At 57.1% G+C, this 20,280-nt stretch overlaps 7 protein-coding genes across 7 annotated transcripts; 2 read left to right on the forward strand and 5 right to left on the reverse strand.

Annotated features, from left to right (window-relative positions):
* Positions 1–372: 372 nt before the first annotated feature.
* On the reverse strand, positions 373–798 carry EX895_001630 (uncharacterized protein; the record flags this gene model as incomplete). The annotated part of the gene is made up of 1 exon (XM_029882229.1): positions 373–798. The coding sequence occupies one exon, from the start codon at positions 796–798 to the stop codon at positions 373–375; it is 426 nt and encodes a 141-aa protein (XP_029741084.1).
* A 594-nt stretch (positions 799–1,392) lies between these two features.
* Positions 1,393–2,595, reverse strand: EX895_001631 (uncharacterized protein; the record flags this gene model as incomplete). Its single annotated transcript, XM_029882230.1, has 1 exon — positions 1,393–2,595. One exon carries the CDS (start codon positions 2,593–2,595, stop codon positions 1,393–1,395), a length of 1,203 nt encoding a protein of 400 aa, XP_029741085.1.
* A 1,665-nt stretch (positions 2,596–4,260) lies between these two features.
* On the reverse strand, positions 4,261–13,677 carry EX895_001632 (uncharacterized protein; the record flags this gene model as incomplete). Its single annotated transcript, XM_029882231.1, has 1 exon — positions 4,261–13,677. One exon carries the CDS (start codon positions 13,675–13,677, stop codon positions 4,261–4,263), a length of 9,417 nt encoding a protein of 3,138 aa, XP_029741086.1.
* Positions 13,678–14,444: 767 nt separating this feature from the next.
* Positions 14,445–15,918, forward strand: EX895_001633 (uncharacterized protein; the record flags this gene model as incomplete). The annotated part of the gene is made up of 2 exons (XM_029882232.1): positions 14,445–14,548; positions 14,628–15,918. The coding sequence occupies 2 exons, from the start codon at positions 14,445–14,447 to the stop codon at positions 15,916–15,918; spliced, it is 1,395 nt and encodes a 464-aa protein (XP_029741087.1).
* A 120-nt stretch (positions 15,919–16,038) lies between these two features.
* EX895_001634 (uncharacterized protein) lies at positions 16,039–16,855 on the reverse strand (the record flags this gene model as incomplete). Its single annotated transcript, XM_029882233.1, has 2 exons — positions 16,039–16,078; positions 16,179–16,855. 2 exons carry the CDS (start codon positions 16,853–16,855, stop codon positions 16,039–16,041), a joined length of 717 nt encoding a protein of 238 aa, XP_029741088.1.
* Positions 16,856–17,207: 352 nt separating this feature from the next.
* EX895_001635 (uncharacterized protein) lies at positions 17,208–17,560 on the forward strand (the record flags this gene model as incomplete). Its single annotated transcript, XM_029882234.1, has 2 exons — positions 17,208–17,381; positions 17,471–17,560. 2 exons carry the CDS (start codon positions 17,208–17,210, stop codon positions 17,558–17,560), a joined length of 264 nt encoding a protein of 87 aa, XP_029741089.1.
* A 220-nt stretch (positions 17,561–17,780) lies between these two features.
* Positions 17,781–19,898, reverse strand: EX895_001636 (uncharacterized protein; the record flags this gene model as incomplete). The annotated part of the gene is made up of 1 exon (XM_029882235.1): positions 17,781–19,898. One exon carries the CDS (start codon positions 19,896–19,898, stop codon positions 17,781–17,783), a length of 2,118 nt encoding a protein of 705 aa, XP_029741090.1.
* Positions 19,899–20,280: the final 382 nt, after the last annotated feature.

Here is a 20,280-nt window from a genome sequence, read left to right on the forward strand (position 1 = left end):
CAAGTTATCGTCTGAATCCGAATCCGAACCCGACTTTTCGTTCGACTTTGGCGTTGACAACACTGCAGCAGCGCCTCCAGACACAAAGACAGGTGGTACCGTTTCGAGGCCACGCATTCCTCTTCTCGCCCTGCCAGTGCTGCGCGCCACCTCGTCGCCCGTGACGGAGCCGTCGGAGCGTCAACGACACTTCTGACGAGATCCAGAACAAGGACGAACGAGCTTCGTGTGGCAAGCGTGTGCCGGATGGGATTGAAGATGCTTCGATCTACGCCATGAACGCGGTGGATCTGCTTGACGGCGTCTCAAGTTTGGTTGCCTGTCGCGGCTGTGTGTGCACTCCAAGCTGCCAGATTCAAAAGCAATCTCATCTCATGTCTTTGCGTTCGTGTCGTTGGTGTGTGAAGGAAGCAAGAGACCTTTGTTGCTTCGCGCTGAGCTCTGAACCAGCACCCCAGTCGTGATCCGCATCCATGGCTGCTGCGGCGGAGCTACTCGATCATGCTGCTCGTCAACGGGAGGGACGGCAGCAGAGGGTCGACGGTGAGAACGACGCCCACCGGCGCCGCCGCCCTCAGCGTCCTGGTAGAGATTTAGACCTTCACCTTCCGCTTCTGCTCCTGCGCCGGCACGCAGAGCTGCCAGCTCCGCGGCTCCGTTGTCCTCATCGCTGGCGTCCTCTTTATCGTCGTCGTTGGCCTTGCCACCAACCCGATCGTCGCGGTCGTCGCGGTCGCCGTCGGCTGCGTCGACATGGCGATTGGCATCGCAGCTTCCTTCTCGACCCCTTGGCCTCATCTTCACCGTGCAGACGCAAATGGTCTGCAGCACCCTTCGTGGCCGGCCTCAACCTCGGCCTTGCTCAGCCAAAGCTTCATCGATCGACTCGTCCGATTCGTAGCCACGCGTGCGGGAGCTCGAACGAGGCTGCGCAGTCCTTCTTGAGCCGCGTTGGCTCGGGTCGCGTCTCGGTGCCGTCGTCGACCTCCGGAGCGCCGGCAAACCTGCCCGTCCTTCCCCTCTTGCGCAACCTGCGAGCACTGTTCTCCTCAACGTCACGCTTGTCGATCAGCGTCATGCGCGCTTCAGGGTCTTCGGAACTCTTCCTTCGCCAGCAGTAAGAAACACGCTGCTCTCCGTCTGTACTTTCGTACTGTAAGCATGCGATTCACACTGTTGTCACCTGGCGCAGGCGCAAGGCTGCATGGATGTATCACCGACAGTTTTGCAATCGAGCAAGGTACGGCGGGTGAGGTATATATTACATTCCGAGCGACGAGAGGGCATCTGAAGGTCATAGAAGCGGAATTAAAGTCGAAAAATACCGCAGCAAGAACGAGTCTGGGGGAGGAGGAATGCCACGGAGCGTGTCGAGCGCGTGTGTGATCGTGATCACTCGCCGAACAGGCCCATCTCTTGAGTTTCGCGTCGAGGATCAACTGTACCGAACAAACGATCCCAAACGCGGGTCTGTTTGCCGTAGTTCATGCCGGCTTTGCCGTACAAGTGATGGTTCGAGTGGTCCTCGACAGTCAACTCCATGCCAAAGGGGGCAAGCACCTTGCCGAGGACTGGGTGAGCCCAGTACGCACGGATGCCCGAGTGTCCCAGAGCCTCGACGTACAGCGTGTAGCAAACGACGAGCCACATCTCGATGAAACTCATCTTAGGCGAAATCGAGGTGGCTAGGAAGGGAACGATAAAGATCTCGAGCACCTCCTGGTAGTCCTCAGCCAAGATTGAGAGGATCGGCGTTGGGTGTTTTGTAGAATGATGCTGTCGATGGACCCACCAGAGCATATCGAACTCGTGACAGGAGCGGTGGTAGAGGTAGAACCAGTAGTCGAGGGCGATCTCCCACCAGCCGATCTTGAGAGGGGTGGCCCAGGATAGACCAGACCAGATGTTGGTCATGTCACCGCGCCAGGCGAGCAAGAAGGGAGCGAGAGTGCGGAAGATGGTGTAAATGAAGATGGACTGGCCAAGGTGGTTGACGTGCTTGTCGTCGACCATATCACGACCACGGTTCTGCTCGTCGAGAGTACCGTATTCGGCCATGTACTTGTGCAGACGCTTGATCATGCGGACGGCGAAGAGGATGAAGGCGGTGTGGTACATGATCCACGCAGGGGCCCAGTGCATGGGGTGGTCGGGCACAGCGAAGTTCCAGGCAGTGTGGAGCAAAGGAGCGAGCGAGGCAGTAGAAAGGATGAAAACATTCTCCTTCCAGATAGGTTGGGTGGGAGGAGGACCGCGCAGCTTCTTGTTGGTATCACGTTTGGCGTAGCACTCGTCGGGAGCAATGTCTATGGAGGCAATGAACTCCCACAGAGTGCGCTCGGCAGCTGGCTTCAAGTGCCATGTAGTTTTGGGTCGAACACCATAGACCTTGTCGTAACCTTCGCCGGTGGCGGGGTCCTTGGCGATGGCCTTCTGGCCATAACCGCCGGGTGCGAACGGTGATGGCTCATCGCAGGCGTTGTCGGGTGCGATGGAGGGGCCCTTGGTGTCGGTGAGGCGCTGGTCGCCTAATGAGGGTCGGGTGGTAGGGGCGCGACCAGCCTCCTTGGGGTACTGATCTGTTGCGGCGCTCATGGTTGTGTAAGTAATGGAGTGATGGATGGGGGTGTGGCTGACGGGTAGCGAACAAGTGCGGGGTGTATATAGGATCGCGCGTGAAGTGGTTGACAGAAAGGCGGAAGATGCCTTCCAGGCCACTAGCTCAGTGTGGAAGGTCTCGAGTTTTGCTCGAGGGCGTGGAGAAAGCGGAGGATAGCAGTGTGTACAATGGTCACCGTGGATGGATCAGCTTTCAGATGCAAAGCCGACACTGGCTACGCCCAGCCGCGGCCCTGGAAAAGAGTGATGTGATGAGAAAAACAGCTTGGCCTGGGCCACAAGCGAACGGAGAAACACAGCAGCATGAACCAGAGCTCCTCTCCATGCTCAGCCAGGACATAGCTGACAATCAACCGAGCATGCGGCTTGAAGCATGTACAAGCTAGCGAAAATGGATTGCGAACCGTGATGGGAAGGACAACCGAGTCAAAAGTGGAGGGAGGGAGGCTCGAGTGAAGTGTGAGAGCGTGTGGCTGCTGTGTGGCTTCTGCTTGACGGGAGCCGATTTTGCAGTGTGGCAAAAAGCAAAGCCGCACTTTAACGCAGACGGGGGATCCGCGAGCGCGGTTCAAGGCAGAGTCAGAAGCGTTTGAAAGGCGATGTGCACTTCGTCGGCGGTGACGTTGTTGAAACGTGCTGAGTCTGATTTGCTGAAAATTCCAGCAACTCCAAGCCCCAACCCTCTGCGTGCGCGTACCGATCAAAGCACAATTTCCTAGAGATCCTAAGCGAGGTGGGTGTCTGCGGAGCTTTCTCTTGTGGGGGGCCAAAAGGCACGAGCGCAACGTCCCTCTGATCGTCACGGCAGCTCAGAAATCAGCGTCTCGACAAGTCTGCTGCGGTTTCCCTTCGGTCCAGCTTTGCATGCGCTGCTTCTCTCCGCACTGCGGCCCAGCCTCGCTTTCATGCGAGAAACAATTAAAAAAAAAACGACTCGCTCGCTCGTGAAACTCCGCCAAACGAAGCGTCTACACTTGATTACCAAATACAGATTCGCGCGCAATTCGACACATCTCGGCCCGCCAAGCAAGATCCCATCGAGCTTGTTCAACATGGTGCGGTGCTCTTAATTTGGTCAGCGTACGGTAGTCACAGCAAATGCGCACCTGCTGTCATCTTTCGAAACCGCTATGTCACAACCGGCGTGCCACGCCAACTGCCCTATAACGCGAACCACGCAAAGCTTCGTTTCCGAGTCTTACATGACACATGGTCCTTCCATACATGATCTTGAGACATCGGGTGGATCCCAAACCCCAAAATTGCCGTCTTCCCCGCACTCACTGCACAGCGATTCTTCTGAAACGAGCGTTATTTTCGCCGTCACCGCTTGTCTCTAAGCCTTCGAGAAGGACGTCATTTCCTCGTCCGCTCGCGGCTCCGTTGCCCGGGCGAGGAGCCGATTCTTGTGCAAGCATTTTCTCATCCTCACACACCGTCGTCGTCCCCCACACATGTTCGCACAATGCTCAGACGGCCAGATGGTATCGTTTGCTCGCCAGGATCTGAGATGCTGTTTTGTGGATAGATCTTGTTACACTGCAGGTTTTGTTCCCGCCCGACCCTCGCCCGCCGATCTTGGACGTTTGCTTCCTCCTTCGATCGCGACGTCCGCTGTCGCGTGCTCCGCATCCTCCCTCGCTACAGAGCTGCTTGCCAGCCGTGAAAGATTGCTGACAAGTTTCTCGCATCGATAGCCTGCTGGATCAGATCGTTGACCGTGTACTCGATGCTCAGAGACGAAGAAAGCTTGCTCATCACCGAAGTCACGGCACGATCCGCATTCAACTCGGCCGTGTCCGTCCCGACGATGCCCACACCTTCGCGTGACACTCCAAACGGCGTCGCCGACCTCGAGACTCGCGCCTGCGCTGCTGACGGCGTAGGCGCTGGCGTAGATCGCGAAGGCCCCGCTGTGGTACCCGGTCGTTCCACGCTCGCAGAAGGCAAGGAGCTCTCGTCCGCTTCCTGTGCGCGCAGCACTTTAATTGGGTTCGACGTCCAGGCAAACAGGGGGTCATGGCGGAATACCTCGAGCACCGTCTTGATGACATCCTGGTGCGCTCGTAGCACTCGTAGCGTCTCTTCGCAGCCACGGCGAAACGTTCCCTCGACGCCGTGGACTCCCATGCCATCGACAATGTCCCGAGTCAGTCGGAAAGGCACCAGCTCCGGAATCGGCAGCAGCTTGCCTTGGTCGAAGGCCACGCCGAAATCAATGTGAACCAGCTCACCGCTCTCCTTGTCGAGCAGAATGTTGGAGACATGTCGGTCACCGAGGCCGAGTACATGCCCCACCATCGAGTTTGTGCTGACACTGCGCGTGTATCGTAAGCGCGTCTCGTACCAGTCCCGCGGCATCCGCTGTGCATCGCTGAAAAAGTATCGGAAGGCGGGTCGCATCTGTTCGCAGACATCCAGAAATGCTTCGAGCTTCTCCCCGGCGGGCAAAGGCTGTGCATCGCGCATCTTACTCCTCGCCTGCGTCGGTGTGATGTCGTGAGGACGATACTTTGCATGCAAATGGATGAGCACATCGCCCAGCGGCACCGTATTGGTAACAAACTCGAGCATGCCGCACTGGGGTCCGAGCGGCAAGACCGTATAAGTGCGGATGGCCAACTTGCGCTCGCGCGTGCGACGTTCTGCCCGCAATAACTCGTTGACCATGCGAAACACCTGCTGCATGACAGCATCTTGTCGCAGGTCATCGTCGCGCTTAAACAGTTGCTTGTACCGCTTGCCGTCACTGCCAATGCACTCGCTGATCTTGGGCAGGTGGATGCCTCCTGCCGTCGTGAATGTTTCGCTGTACCGCGCGATAGACACAAACGACTCGTACTTGCACGTCGGATCGATCTCGAGGCGAGCGGTGGCCACCGGAACATCGAGGTCCCGCATGCGCGCCAGTCGCAGCTCGCCGGATGGGGGCATGCGTAGCGCGCCCTTCTTGATCGCGCCACTGCTCTGAAAGTAGCGGTCAGTACGTGAGGTGAGATCGTATTCGGCCCACTCGACGTACGCCAAGCACAGCTCCTCGAATGTCCTGATCCTTTGTCCAAGCGACGAGCGCCGTTTGATGTGGTTCCAGATCTTTTCGGCGGCGGTAGATCGCAGAATTTGAGGCGTTGAAGATGCTGCAGAGCTGTCGTAAGGGTCCGACGACCTTCTTGAGCTTGGGCGTTGCGTAGCCGCCTTGGCATCGGCACCAGTCTTGATCAGCGCAAAGATGGCGTAGAGACAGTGGAACGGATGGTCTTGGCACATGCGCAGTAGCAGCTGCGTCAGATTGGACTGGAATGGCGCCATAGGATCTCTCTCGTCGGGCACTTCCGTCAGTCGAGCCGAGAGTTGGTGCATGAGGGCCACAAATTTGCGAGATGGGATCGACGAGACACAAGACGCCAAAAGACGATTGAGCTCTGCATCGTCTGCATTCTCGAACCACAGAGACACGAGCCGCGCAATGGCATCGTCGTGGGCATCTGACGACGCCAATGCTCGCGCATACATAGCGACGCTGCGGCGCAGGAAATGCGTTCGCGAGGCCTCCAGCTCTGTGAGACGAGTCCGGTCTTGCTTCAGGATCTTTTCAGCCTGACGCTGGAACTGAAGGAGCTTACCTCGCTCCGTCTTTGAGCTTGTCTTATCGTACTCTCGTTTGTTCTGATCAACTTCGTCTGCACGACTTTGGATGTAGAGGCGCAATCGCATGATTTCGGCCAGGTCCGATCCACGATGTTGCTCCTCTGCAAAGCGTGCCCATTGATATGTGATCTCAGAGATCTCTGAGGAGGCAGAAACATGCTTGGCAGCCTCCGAGGCGGAGGATGCAAGCAGCCGTGCGGCAGGTTCGAACAAGGAGCGGTCGATCTCTCGTGGGTGTTGCGATTTGGCCGTAGCTCGCCATTGAGCGAGCAGTGCCAGTAGGCGAGCACCGCGGTGCCTTTGTTGGACCGAAGATTGGGTCGTCACAGCTAGACCATCAACGATCTGCGAGAGAAGTTGGATAGCGGGCGGATGCTCGTTCTGATCCCACAACACGGCGGCAAATTCCTCTCGCGCAAGATTCGCGCCGTCGCCCAAGGCGGTCTCGATCCTCTCTGCCTGTGCAGTGGCGTTGATGGCTTTCTGCAGCTTCTCGTGCTGGCGCGCTTGACGGCTGAGGTGAACCAGCAGCAGCCTCTCGACCCGTGCCACTTGTTCGGCTGGGCCATCCAGAACATCGCCGATCTGGTTGATTTGCATGCGCTGTCGCGCGGCCTGCAGCAACGACTGGCGCGTGTTGAGCACCTTTTCTGCCACCTCAAAATGGTCGGTGGTGTCTGTTCTTGTCCAGACGGAGCGCAGATGCAGGACCGCCTCCTCTGCGCCAAGAGACACCGAAGCCTTGCGCCAGTTTTTAATCTGGCCGAGTGCGAGCAGCTCGGCTTGTGCCCAGCGTAGTGCGGCGACACTCTCGGCAGGGATCGAGCACAGGGATTGCAGTTGCGACTGCAGTGCCAGCGATAAGGGCTTGTCGACATCCTGTTCGCTGCTCGCCTGCCGCAGCGTTCGAAGCACCGACTCGACGTGACCGCTTCGCATCAACATCGTGTTGGCCGCAGGAGGCAAATCCCAACCAGACGATGCGAGAACTGTGCCCAACGCAGTAGGTTGTTCCCACCCATCTACAAGATGCGAGGATGGATCCACGTCTCGGATCAGGTGGCGAAACCCAAGCTGCGAGAGACTCTGTGCAAGAGCCTGCCCTTGAACGCGTGCTAGCTTGGTGTCGTTCGGGTTGGAGGCTTCGTAGTCTGCTGCATGATACTGAAAAGCTCGCAGCCATTGGCCTTCGTGATGCAGTCGCTTGAGAAGCAGCTCCCGCACATCTCCGTCCGTGATGCCGTAAAAGGCGTCGGGATCGTCGATGTTCATGTAAGCCTGATGAAGCAGTTCGGTCCTGGTCCGCGACTGTGTTGCAAATGACGCCTGTGACTCGTCTCGCTCCCAACTGCCGTGCTCTACGAAAAAGATTGCCGCCGAGTAGAGTCCGCAGGCAATGCACCGTTTCGCCAACAGGCTGGTATCGACATCAAACCAGTAGCAGACTTTGTCTGGTTCTTCTTGCACCGGACGCAAGGATCTAACGGCCAGGAGAGCTTGGATAATGATGGAGCTGCATGCCGGGTCAGAGGTGTTGGCGTTGAGAACCTGTTCAAAGTGCGTTGCGATCGCTGCGCGGCACAGTTCCGGCGTGGTAGGCTGTTCATGCTGTTCCGATGTTCTTCTGGAAGGCTTCTTAGAAGACGGTGCAGCCGCAATTGATTCGAGATCGGCTGCCGTAAAGCAAAGAAGTAGGATATGGAAAAGGGCTTTCGCGGCCGTACGGTTCGTTGCTACGAATTGGCCCACCTGGTGGAAACTGGAGCGCTGCGAGAAGGACGCGATGGCCTCACACATGATCGCCGAGACGCGACAAATCCATTTTCCTGATGACTTTGAAGCATCCAACAACGATGTATCCAGCAAGGATGCCGGTCGGAAAGAGAGCACAGGCGTGGTGATGGGATCGATGCTGGGCCGAACGCGTTCCAGCTCGTCGCGCGTCGAAGATGAAATCTTTGTGCCGTGCACACTGGACAGTGGGCCGATGAACGTGGCAGCGATGCGTCGCAGAGTCTCAAAAGCCTGATAATCTTGGTCGGGAGGCAAAGTGCGTGCCAGCTCATGAATCGCGAGGATTGCAGCAGCAAGTAGACACCCGGAGTCGCCCGAGTCGATAGTTGCTAGGAAAGCAGCGCTCGCTCCTGGGACGCCCTTGTCGGCTTCACCGCCCTTGTCGTTTTTTCGTAGGAGCAGGACGGGCTCGCCTACGGTTGCAATGCTTGCATAGATGTCGCTGATGACGTCGCTTTCCGCCTCGCCATCCACGCGGCTGCGTTCGGTTGTCCGGCAGTCGGCCATGTGGTTCAACAGCTTCCAAGCAGAATGGCCGCAGAAGACCTCAACTTTCGCCTTGCACGTCTTTCGGAGGACGCGCCTAATACGCAGTAGCGAGGGAAGCTGCAGCGACATGCGCGGACAAGCGACCATTGCGAACGTGAGAGTATCAATATCAATAGCACTCTCGATCGCAGTCTGCTCCGTGGAGGTGAGCTTGACCGGCCACAGAAGAATCGTTGCAGAGGTCGACACGGGTGAAAACTTGGCGACCGCTCGTGCGGCCTGGAGGATCCAGTCACCAGAGGTTGGCAACTCCACGAGCTGATCCGCCACTTTCGCCGACCACGTGACGATGCATGACACTAGGACGTCAGGGCAATGTTGGGCTAGCGTTGAATGACTGCAAGCATACATGACAAGGGGTCGAAAATCATCGTGCAGATGTCGCTGACCCAGCAGCAGCTCGATGCTCTTGATGAGGGTCTGTGCATTGAATTGGTCGGTCCAGAAGCTGTCGCCGCACATAGAAATATAGATCCGCAAAGCTGCACAAAAGCGCAGCTGGTCGTTCTGAAACCTGGACGATGCGATTTGGTGGAGCATGTGGCGCAGAACGTTGTAGACCACATCCTTACGAAACGGTGAAATTCCGAGACTCGGTAGAGCAGAGAACGCGGCAGAAAGGACGCTGCTGGCAAAGAATGGTCGGCTGGGTTCGTGAATAACGAGAGCAGAGGATTCACCCATCGGCGTCAAGCTCGACAAGATCTGTCCGGCTTTTACGTCCTGCTGCGTCAATGCCGTGATTGCCGAGCGTCGACTCTCTGCCAAGGTGGCTGCTGGCTCGAAGAAGAGCGTCAAGAAGGTGGCAACGACCAAATCGTCAGCGCTCGCGATCATCTTTCGCAGCTCCTTATGATTGTGACCCTCTGCAAAACCGAGCTGAGACAGCTCGCGCAACGTCTGAGCACCTATTGCAGGCTGGTCCACCTGCCCTCGTTGCTGCGCTGCCTGCACTCCAAAACCCAGATAAGCGGCTGTGAGGAAGGGCAAGCATTCTTGCAGGCCCTGCTGCTGCGTACGTTTTGTCAACTGCACAAGTGCATCGAACTGCGTGCGGCCTTCCGGCGTCTGGGCTGCGAGCAGCATGCTTCCGCTGGCGGCAAACGTGGCCCCAAGGCAATCGCGCTTGCTTGCGAAACCGAGTACTTTCCAAGGCACCTGCAGCGGGTCGTAGTTGTTCGTGGTCATACCCCATGTAATTTGTGCGGCAAATGCCTGATAGCAGGTCGAGGTGTCAGGGAATCCAAGCCGGGCAGAGACCTGAGCAAACAGATGCTGCACGGTGGTGGTAAACATGTTGGTTGCTAGGACAATCTCGAGGAGGTGAAACAGCGCTGACCTCCGCACAGCTGAGTTAGCGATGGCGACGTTGCATAAGCTTAGCGCTCGGGTCAAGATGTGCTGCGGAATGGTGGAATCGCTCGGCAAGCCGTCACGAAAATCGGTGTAAAGCCGAGACAGTGCGTCTTCATGCGAGTCCGCAGTATCGAAGACGCTTGTGGCGATAGACGACCCCAGGCCTCGCACACGGATGTCGTTATCTGCGTTGATGGTCAGGAGCGACCTCAGCGGCGCAAATTTGCTGGCATGAGTACTGCTGGACCGACTCAGACGTTCCTCCGGGTCCGTCTTCAGACACATGTCCAAGAATTTGGCACACGAAAGTTGCACCTCCCAGGGTGTGGTCCACTTGCTGCGACCGATTTGCTTTGCGAAGAAGATCGAGAGCGCCTGTACGTTGTCAAAGAGATCCGACTGCTCGTCGAAGTCCTCCAGCAGAAGAGGCACTACGGCCATGGCGGAACGAACAGCAGCGACGCGGGCTACCGGCTCTTTCGCAAACTGATACGATGGGAGAAGATCTGTGCCTATTCGGTCAAGCGCTTCCACGAGTTGACGCTGACTAATCCACAGAATGCCTTGTTGGATCGAGTCGAAGAGCACTGGAGTCAATGGAACGACGGACTGGAGGGGGCAGTCGAGGAAGAGTTCAACGACAAACTCGTCGCGGGCCGAGTTTGTGCCATTGGAGAGCATCCGAGGCACGCCTGCGAGCAAGTGAACAGCTGCGGTAACAACGGACTCTGTGGAATCAGTCGAAACCGTGGAGCCCACGTTTTTAGTGCGTAAGGCAATCCGTGAGCCGCTTTCAGGAAGGTCATCAAACGTGTCGCGCTTGCCTGCAGCAGCGGCGGACGCTGGTTCACCTTGGAAGCCTTCGTCGCCGAGTAACACCCTTTCCAGAAGATGTTCGCAGCTTGACAGCATTTCCTCGAGCAGTCCAGCTTCTTTAATCGCCGTCCACACTCGCCTTGACCTGTCGTCTGGGCTCGCAGAGGAGGGAGCGACCGGTCTCTCGGTACTATGCGCAGTTCCGAGTGGAGATGCAATGCCGCTGGCCCTGCCGGGAAGGACCAGCAGCTCGCTCGGCATTGTGTCAAGGCGGGAGTTAAAGGAACAATACGGATCGAGGAGACTGAGTTGCTGGAGGACAAGATCATTTCCCCGTGCCAGTGGATCCCTTGACTGCGCGGTGATTTCAATGATCCTGATGATAAGGTGGCAACAGCGCTTGGTTCGCTCGTCGTGCGGCGAGCTTCCTTGTGGGCTCGCTCTTGACCATACTTCGATGGACAGAATGGCTGCATGCATCAACGCAATCGAGGCGATTGGCGTGGGGTCAATTTCGGACGTGAGCGAATCGAGCACTGCCAAACATGCATCAATCCTTCTCTCGAGGACGACCGACATCCTGTTGAACGCTTCGATCGAAAGGAGCGAAACCTCGGCTTGTTCGGCGTTGGAACGGACGGCGCTCGTTGCGGTAGCTGTCTGTGTCGACTGGGATTGTAGTGTCAGCTGACGCAAAGGCTCCAGCTTTGCACGGCGTCTCAGCAATTCCATGACGTCGTCCTTGCGGGTGATCGTCCGGCATGAGTCAATGAGATCCGACTCTTGATCGGCAATGATGCAGCCCACTAGGCGGAGAAGGTCGTGAAACGGTAGGAAAACGGGCTGGGTCGACGATCGAAAAGCATCTGCTGGCGAGTAAGAGTTCGCGAACCATGCTCCTATCTTCCTTCGAGCGTCGAGCTGCTGGTAAGTGCGATTCGAGGTGGTGCGTTGTAGCAGCAGTGTCATGAAATGACAGACAGTGTCGCACAAGATCGGCGGTCCCTGCAGGTCAACCTCTGCCACCAGCCGAGAAATCTCGGGTTGCAGAAGTGCGTCGGAAAGCTTGGCGCTTCTCAGCATGACACTGAGCAAAAAGGCAGCCGCACGGCACGTTTCGGGAAATTGGAGCTTGCGAACAGCGATCCCACATGCGTGCATACTGAGATGTGCAGATGGATTGCCAGGATCCCCTTCGCTGATTTCAATTGAGCGTGATGCGAGTGTGGTTGCGGCTAGACCAACCAAACTCCACGAGACGAGCAGGTTATCTGTGTCAGCGGCAAGCCCGAGCAACAATTCGCGGATCTTGACCAGCTCCGCATCGACGAGAGCTGGACGGCTCAGCAATACAAAGACGAGCAACTGCAAGGCGTAGAGTCTCACAGCTAGGCCGGTGTTGGGCGTCGAGCCAGCCGCAGCAATCGTGTCGATCATGTGCGTTACGCAAGAGCGATGCGCAGAGCCGTAAGCGTCAGCCGGGCCAGTTCGTCTCCGCTTCTGTGGACTCGACGGTGCTGAAGCTACTCCGCGCTTGCCATTGGACGATGACCTTGGTTGCAAAGTTGAGCGCTGAATAACCGGCGTCGGCGGTGGATCCCTCTGCTCGACCTGTCGATGAAGACTGGGTGCGGCGGTGCAGTGATTATCCTGCTGGGTTTCGATGGTAGTAAGAGCGTGGATGATGTCCACATGCAGATAAACGCGGCACCAGGCTACTGAATCCTGTTCGCTCGAGTAGGGTCCAAGGTAAAACGCGGCATTGCTCAAAGCGGATGCGGAGCGAGGGGGCGTGCTTCCTTCTTGCCATGGCCAATGAAAGACCAGTGCATCCATTTTGACTAGGTCGAGCGCCCAACGGGAATCGGGGTCGCAGAGGAGGGCTTGGTGGGTGAGCTCAAGGAAGGAGACCGCCTCGGACTGTAAGGATGAGTGCGATGCGGAATCCTGCGGGGATACGATTTCCGACTGCCCGCTTGCAAAGGATGTAAGGAGTGGGGCGACGATGCGCAGGAAGAGGAGGAGCTGTAGCTTGAGGAGGGGATTTTTGGTCTTCCAGAGCGCAAGAATTGTCTGCCGCAATGACAGCGTTGCAAACAGCACTGAGCGTGTGTGGTTCAGTTCGAGATGCTCCAGCAAGGTGACAAGCCCAGTCACGGCCGGTAGGTGAGCCGACGACTCCGCAGGGAAGACGAGGAGGAACCGGGTATAGTCGGCGAGGAGTGAGAGACCATGACCATCCGAGCCAAGCAATGGGGCGGTGTTGCTAGCCATGAGGCAACGGAGACACTCTGCAGTCACAGCGTCCTCTAGGCTTAGACCGCGCTGTTGCGGAGCCGCAGTTGCCAAGGCGGAGAGGGAAGCAAGCCATTCCGAAGACTCACGGAGAGTAACGGATGCATCAAGATCTCGACCGAGGAGGATGTTGAAGCACAAAGAAGCGGCTGCTTGCCAGTCTTCAGGCTCAATGTGATCGACATGGTGTTGATGTTTGAGGATCGCACAGAGCGCCGACACGTAGGCGGGGGCGATGGGGCGGAGAAGTGCGCCACGGTGGTTGAGCATCTGGAGGATGTGGGTCAAGAGGGCCTTGATGACTTTGCGAGTCAAGCAAGGGGCGGCTTTGTCGACAAGCGAACGAAGCATCTGCGCTGCGCGCTGCATCCTCGCCAAGGCGATGGGCTGGGCATCGAGGAAGGAGCCTTTGCGAATGCAGGCCGCCTTTTCGGCAAGCACGCAGGCAAAGAGTGCCTGAAACGTCTCAAACCACGCTTTGGCATTTTGATCGATTCTTGGACCTGAAAAGATGTGTTCGAGTGCTTCGAGGCCTTGCTGACGGTCCTTGATCTTGTCGCTGCGGATCTGAGCCAGAGCCTCTTGAAGGTCGAAGGCCATCTTGTCGTGGCTTTCTGGCGAGGAACGAGCTAAGGCTCTACCATGTTAGCCGCAGTCTTCCAAACAATTGGCAGCTTTCAGCATGAAGTGTGATGAAGTCCGAGAGAGGCATGCGAGAAGAGGACGTAGGGTTTTGAGAAGGTGCGGGGCCGAGAGTGAAGTGCGGTACGGGCGGCGTTGCAAGGAGCGAAGTCGGAGCGAGCGTCGGTTCTGTTCGATGATGGTAATGCCCTTGTCCTATGGAGAAGATGATAGCGAATGTGAAGCTGTGAAGACGGTAGGTGAAGGACTGCGTTTGAGGCGAAGCTGCTGTGTCGGTGGAAGCAAGGTGGTCTCCAAGTCACTTCTGAAGCACCATGCTCAGGGTCCAAACGAAATCAAGAAGAAAGCGCAAGCACAAATTCCAGCCTGTGCGCCGAGTGTTGGTCTCGCCGGGTTCCCCTTGTGACCGTGCGACTGCGTGACTAGTGACTTATGTGACTGCCGCGTAGGGCCACAAGAATTACCCCCTCCACTCCGAGATACCACAAAACCACACGGCCCCACACAGCGCAGCAGAGCGCGAGTCGGCTTGGTCGGGCTGTCCGAAATCCGGAGTCATCATTTCCGCTCGCTTGCTTCATTGCTTCACATTGCAGCTTCGGCAACACCGGCGTCTTTCTACAGCCCGTCCAGCTTCCACAGCCTTTGTTCTCTCTCTCCACCAGTACTACAGCGAACCAATTCCACACGCTGCAGCTGGCGTCCCCGACTGTCATTCGTTCACGATGGCATCACCAACAGAAATGGAGACGGTCGAGATCGGCATCATCGGAATGGGCGACATGGGTCGTCTCTATGCTACCAAGATGAGCGATGCCGGATGGAAGCGGTAAGTTTAAGCAATGCGTTCAATCGCCTTACATAGCCGAGGTGCTCATACCGCTACTATCCTTTACTTTTGCCAACAGAGTCAACGTCTGCGACCGACCGGAAAACTACGAGAACCTTCGCAAGGAGTTCGAAGGCTCGGGAATCACCGTCCTGCGAGATGGACACCTCGTGTCCCGGCGCAGCGACTTTATCATCTACTCTGTCGAAGCGGCTTACATTGACAAGGTGGTGGAGCAGTACGGATCCTCGGCAAAGATCGGGGCTATCGTAGCAGGCCAAACCTCGGTCAAGGCACCCGAAAAGGCTGCATTCGAAGAGCACCTCCCGAAAGACACCCACATCATTTCATGTCATTCTATGCACGGCCCGAAAGTGGATCCAACCGGCCAGCCACTCATCCTCATTCAGCATCGCGCACCGGACGACAAGCTGCGACTGGTCGAGAGGATCATGGCCTGCTTCCGCTCCAACTATGTCTACCTCACCTACGAAGAGCACGATACGGTCACCGCCAACACCCAAGCAGTCACTCATGCTGCATTCCTGTCGATGGGGACTGCATGGTGCTGCTCAAACCAATATCCTTGGGAGTCGGAGCGATACCCGGGAGGCATCGAGACTGTCAAGATCAACATTTGTCTACGCATCTACTCGGCCAAATGGCACGTCTACGCCGGCCTGGCGTTGCTCAATCCAGCAGCCAAGACGCAAGTCACCCAATTCGCGCAGAGCTGTACTGACCTGTTCAAACTTATGGTGGCCGAGAGGGAGCAAGAGCTCATGGAGCGCGTTTTTGCCGCACGCAAAAAGGTCTTTGGCTGGGAAAAGGACGAAGAGAGCAACAGCGTCATCTCACGTACTGGCACAAAGGAGGAGCGCAAACCCATTCTCATGAGCGACAAGCTGCTCGATCGATTCCACATGGCCGCTCGCAAAGCCACCTCGACCGCTAATAGTGACTCGGGCGATCAGGAAGAAACCACTTCATCATTGCAGTCCCCACCCAACTCGCATCTCTCGCTCTTGGCCATTGTCGACTGCTGGAGTTCGCTCGGCATCAACCCGTACGACCATCTCGATCTGGCGGCAACGCCCATCTTCAGGATCTGGATCGGCGTCTGCGAATATCTGTTCCGCTCGCCAGAGCGACTGCATCAAGCGTGCCAGGCCGCGGTGCGCGATCACAGCTTCCGCGCCGACGACACCGAGTTTGTCATTGCTTCGCGGGGCTGGGCCCAAGCCGTGCAGTTTGGCAACTTTGACAGCTACCAGAGGCGCTTTGAGGAGACCAGACGATTCTTTGAGCATCGATTCCAGGAAGCAGGCGCGGTGGGGGCAGAGATGCTCAAAGTGGTCTTGGCAAACTAGTTGTGCGGCAGAGTGCATGTATGTTGCAAAAGGAAAGTATGACTTCCATTCCCGATGCTAGTTAGGTGTGCGGTCGGATGCGCCGTCGGCAGTTGCGTGCCCTTGACAAAACATGTGAGCTCATTTGATCTTATCGAGCGGTCGATTGAAGCCTCCCTTTCTGTCGATGCGAATCAAGAGGTTGACAAGAGGTGGTCAGGTCAGCGATATTAGTCGTCTGTGAGGTGCTTCCGTTCCTGGAGACCGTGAGGGAAGCTTACCTATTCATGTACTGTCGCCAAGTGCGTTCCTTTTTTACCTCAGCTGCGCCGGCAGAGTTGCCCGAAACCTTCTTGCCTTTGGTAGTGCCAAATCCGCCGAAGCCCATCATGGCTGCCATCGGGTCTTCCTCTTCGGCCTCTCCGTCTTCTGCTGCTTCGCCGTCTTCTGATCCTGGCGATGTCGATGACGGCGCTGCCGGCGGAGATTTGCGGTCTTGTCGTGTCGCAGCTCCGGGAGGCGATCGGCTTCGGCTCCTCCGTCTGCTTTCCGGCGCATCGCCCGTGTATCGCGACCGCGAGCCCGCGTGTGGATGGTCAGAACGCGGCGGAACAGGCGCGTCTCGATCACGTCCCGTCGGCCTGGGCCGAGAGGGAAGTGCGGGGCGTTCGCGGTATCGATCCTCTCTCTCGCTGTCTCTGTCTCTGGACCTGTACTCATCCCGGTCCCGATCCTTGCGCTCGCTCCTCCAATCACTCCCTTCATCACGTCTCCTCTCGCGTCGATCCGTTTCATGCCTGGATGATGATGGCCTCGAATAGCCCGGACTCGGGGTGCGACGTCTGCGGTAACCCTGCGACGAGGAGGATCCACCTCGATCGTCTCTGTACCCGCTCCTGCTCGTGTCGTCTGAGTACGGCCGCGGTGGAGGAGGCGGTGATCTGCGTCTTCCGCTCATGTTGTTGTTGCTAGGAGGAGACACTGTGGTTGGAGGCCAAAAGCAGCTGGAAGAGGTTAGGGTCCAGCTGCGGGCATTGTGTTGGTGTTCGAGAAGGGTGGAGGTTCTGCAGAGAAAATTGGAAAGCTCGACTCGCGCGAGAAATGAAGACGAAAACGGAACCGAGCGCGATCGCCTTGTTTGAAGGTTTCGCCTGGAAACAGCATTTCGACAGCTTCTCAACACCATCACTCACTCCTACCGAATAGCAACACCGTGTCACCCTCCCGCGATTACCTTGTCGACTTGTCGCAGACTCCTTTTGCAACACAACAACACGTGGCTCGATCTCAAAGTCCAAATTATAGGCAAAATGGCCGGTGGAGGATATCACCCATACAAGGCCGACCCGGCGCTCGACCGATGGCAGAACATGCACTCGACCATGTACCAGCGTTTCCGCCTCACCCCCTCCAAAGCACGAGCCGTATTCCTCTGGGGTCTCACCGTCCCTGTGCTGACCTACTACGCTGCCCAGTACACCGATGTAAGTGCCTTTGACCCAACTTGTCGGCACTCCTGACTCTGCGCAACGAAAACTGATAGGCCAACCTCGTTTTTCTCTTGGACAAACAGGACCGCTGGGAGCTGCGCGGAAAGACTCGTCAGGACTCGTTGCTTCGTAACCCCCCAGCTGCTCCAGCGGCTGAGGCTGATGAGGAGTAAATCGCGCACTTCACACACGTCACTACAGATCTGAATTCAACCCATTGTTACGAATTGCACGATCGGCATGCTGCTTCTCCATTTGCGACCGCTTCACTTCGGACTCAGACTCAGATGCCGAAGCATCACACACGACACACGCTGAGCGACCGAAACAACCGTATCACTCACTCTAGCACAATCAAGCTTCTTCTGGCATTCCCCCGGCATCTACCAAACACTAATCGCTAGCCAACACCCACTCTCTCAGCGCCTCGCTCGCACCCCACACCTTATCCAGCGCGACGACCTCCAGCCACCTCTGCAGCGCTCTTCTTCGCTTCTCCAAGTACTTGGCATCGTACTTGCTCAGAAAGCCCGTCCTGCGCGTCGGCAGTTCTGGCAGCCACTTTGCCTGCTCCTTGCACTCCTTGAGCAACAGCGTGCGCAGCTTGACAAACGACGAGAAGCGTTTGTGCGCGACGATGGGTGTGCCCTGTTTGGTGATGATGCGCAGCTCGAACACGACCCACCCGCGGGCTTGCGAGCCTACTTCGGACCAGCCTCGGATTCGAATCTCGCGTGCAAAGATGTCGCAGCTGTGGTGGTGCGAAGAAGATCTGCGGCGTGCGTGTGAGAGTAAGCTGCCTGTGGTGCTGCGTCGTCGCTCGAGACTGTGGTGGCTGGGCGAGCGGGAGGACGACGTCAGAGCGGAGACGGGCAGCGAGATGAGAGAGGAAGGCGCCGATTCGAGTGAGGCCTTGTCGTCATCGCCGTCTTTATCATCGTTGCGTTCCACCTGTTCATCTGTGTCTTCCGCGGCTGGGTCGACACCACCTTCTTGCTCAGCTCGAGTGTGACGTGGAGACAGGAGAGGGCTCGTGGGTTCCGAAGCGGTTCCGAGTCGAGAGCGCGCATCTACTGGCTCTTGATTGTGCGAGAGCCCTCCTCTGTTCTGATCGACCGGTATTGACGTTACAGCCGGCGAAATAGCAGGAGAGGCGTACGTGGAGCCGTGACCGCTGTTCGCATCTGTTTGCGGTAGGACGACGCCTGAAGCCCGTGCCTGTCGTCTGTTGCCGTGCAATATGACAGGGTCCGCTTTGGCTTGACTCAATTCGATCGTTGGAGTCGGTCGCCGGAACGACGGCAGCTCGAATTTGGACCTTGCGCTTTCCCATGTTCCGATCCCGTCGCTTGGTGAGAGCAGTGTGGATTCTTTCGTTCCCGCCGGGCTCTTTGCCCCATCCGCACTGTACAGCTGTAGTCCTCGTAGCTCTCTGGTGAGCTCACCATCAGCGTCACTGGTTGGCGATCCTGAAGCTGGTAGGAGTATCCCAGGTCTCGGCGACAACGATAGCTGCTTGGACGATGATGAAGAAGGCGACCCAAAATCGGATGCCGTCTGGAAACTTGCATCCTGTAAAATCTGTGCCTCTTCGAAGCTGTCAGAATGTTTTAATTCGAGAGCACCCACCACTGCACGCGGAGCCTTGATGATGCTCGGCGGCCCCCCTTTGGAGGGTCTTCGCTCTTTCCTCTGGGGGGAAGAGGTCGTGGGGCTCGTGCTTGGTGCGGCTGCGAATGCGTCCGGGAACGACTCGAGAAAGAATGCAGGCGGGCTTGACGTCGCAGCAGCGGCTGTATCGTTGAGCTCATGGGGTGAAAGCGGTATGGCTGACGGATCAGCTGCAAAAGAATTCCGTGACGCTGGTCGTAGTACCGCACCTTCATTCTGACGTGATGGATCGCCGTTGCGGGAAGACGGTCTTGGTCTTCCGCCAAGAATGCGCCCGACGACTTTGCCTTGCACTATGCGCTCGCCAAACTGATTGATGTAGATATCGTTGACAGGGGTGCGCACTCTGAGCTTGCTCGGAGATGCAGCTCTGCCTTGCCGGTCCGCGCCATCTGTAAGATGTCCATCGTCCTCTTGGCCAGTAGCAGCCTTGACGGATTGTACACGACTGCTTAGACCCCGTGATGGAAGTTGATCATCCGCATCGTCTTGAACATTCGGTCCAAGCTCAATCCTGATTGGCTGGTCTGGTCGATCTGACGCACCGAGTGACGGGCTGCTCGTGTCGTACACACCATCCACCGAAGCGGAAGCTGTTGGCACCGGCCACTGCCAAGGTCTGACATCCGTAGGAGAGTGAAGTACTTCGAGCTTGGAGCTGGACGAGAACGTAGCAAGTCTAGGAGGGCCTGAGGTAGCAGCAGCTTTACCTGGGGAAGGAAGGCGACGTGATTGCTGTAGATGAGGCGAAGGCGGGAAAGCGGAAGGTCGGGCTGGTGTGATGTCGAGCAGTTGGTCGGTAGCTTCGCGCAATTCGTCGGCCAGTTGGACATCCATCATTGAACACAAGCCATGGCGAGAAGCCTGTGCACTGCTGAGAGTTGGAATGAATACTGGAATGGACTTGAGGGATGAGATGGAAGTCCGCGACGTCGTCGATGAGGATAGAGTGAGTGCAACACCGAGCTGCATGCGTGCGTTGGACCCTCTTAGCTCCACACGACGCCAAGCCCGGAAAGCACGAGTTTGTTAGGCCCTGCTTGCAAACATAAAAGGAAGATCGGCGAATTAGTGGGTTGAAAATTCGCCGCTTGTTCGAGCTGGACACGGAATGAAGAGCTCGCTTAGCTGTCAGCTACTGCAATGTAGCATGACCGCAACCTGCCGAGCTCCGAAATTGCTCCGCTACAAACTGATGCTGTCGTTGTTTCGCCACGCTGCG

This window comes from Sporisorium graminicola, chromosome SGRAM_12 (assembly GCF_005498985.1).
Source record: "Sporisorium graminicola strain CBS 10092 chromosome SGRAM_12, whole genome shotgun sequence".
NCBI classification, from domain to species: domain Eukaryota; kingdom Fungi; phylum Basidiomycota; class Ustilaginomycetes; order Ustilaginales; family Ustilaginaceae; genus Sporisorium; species Sporisorium graminicola.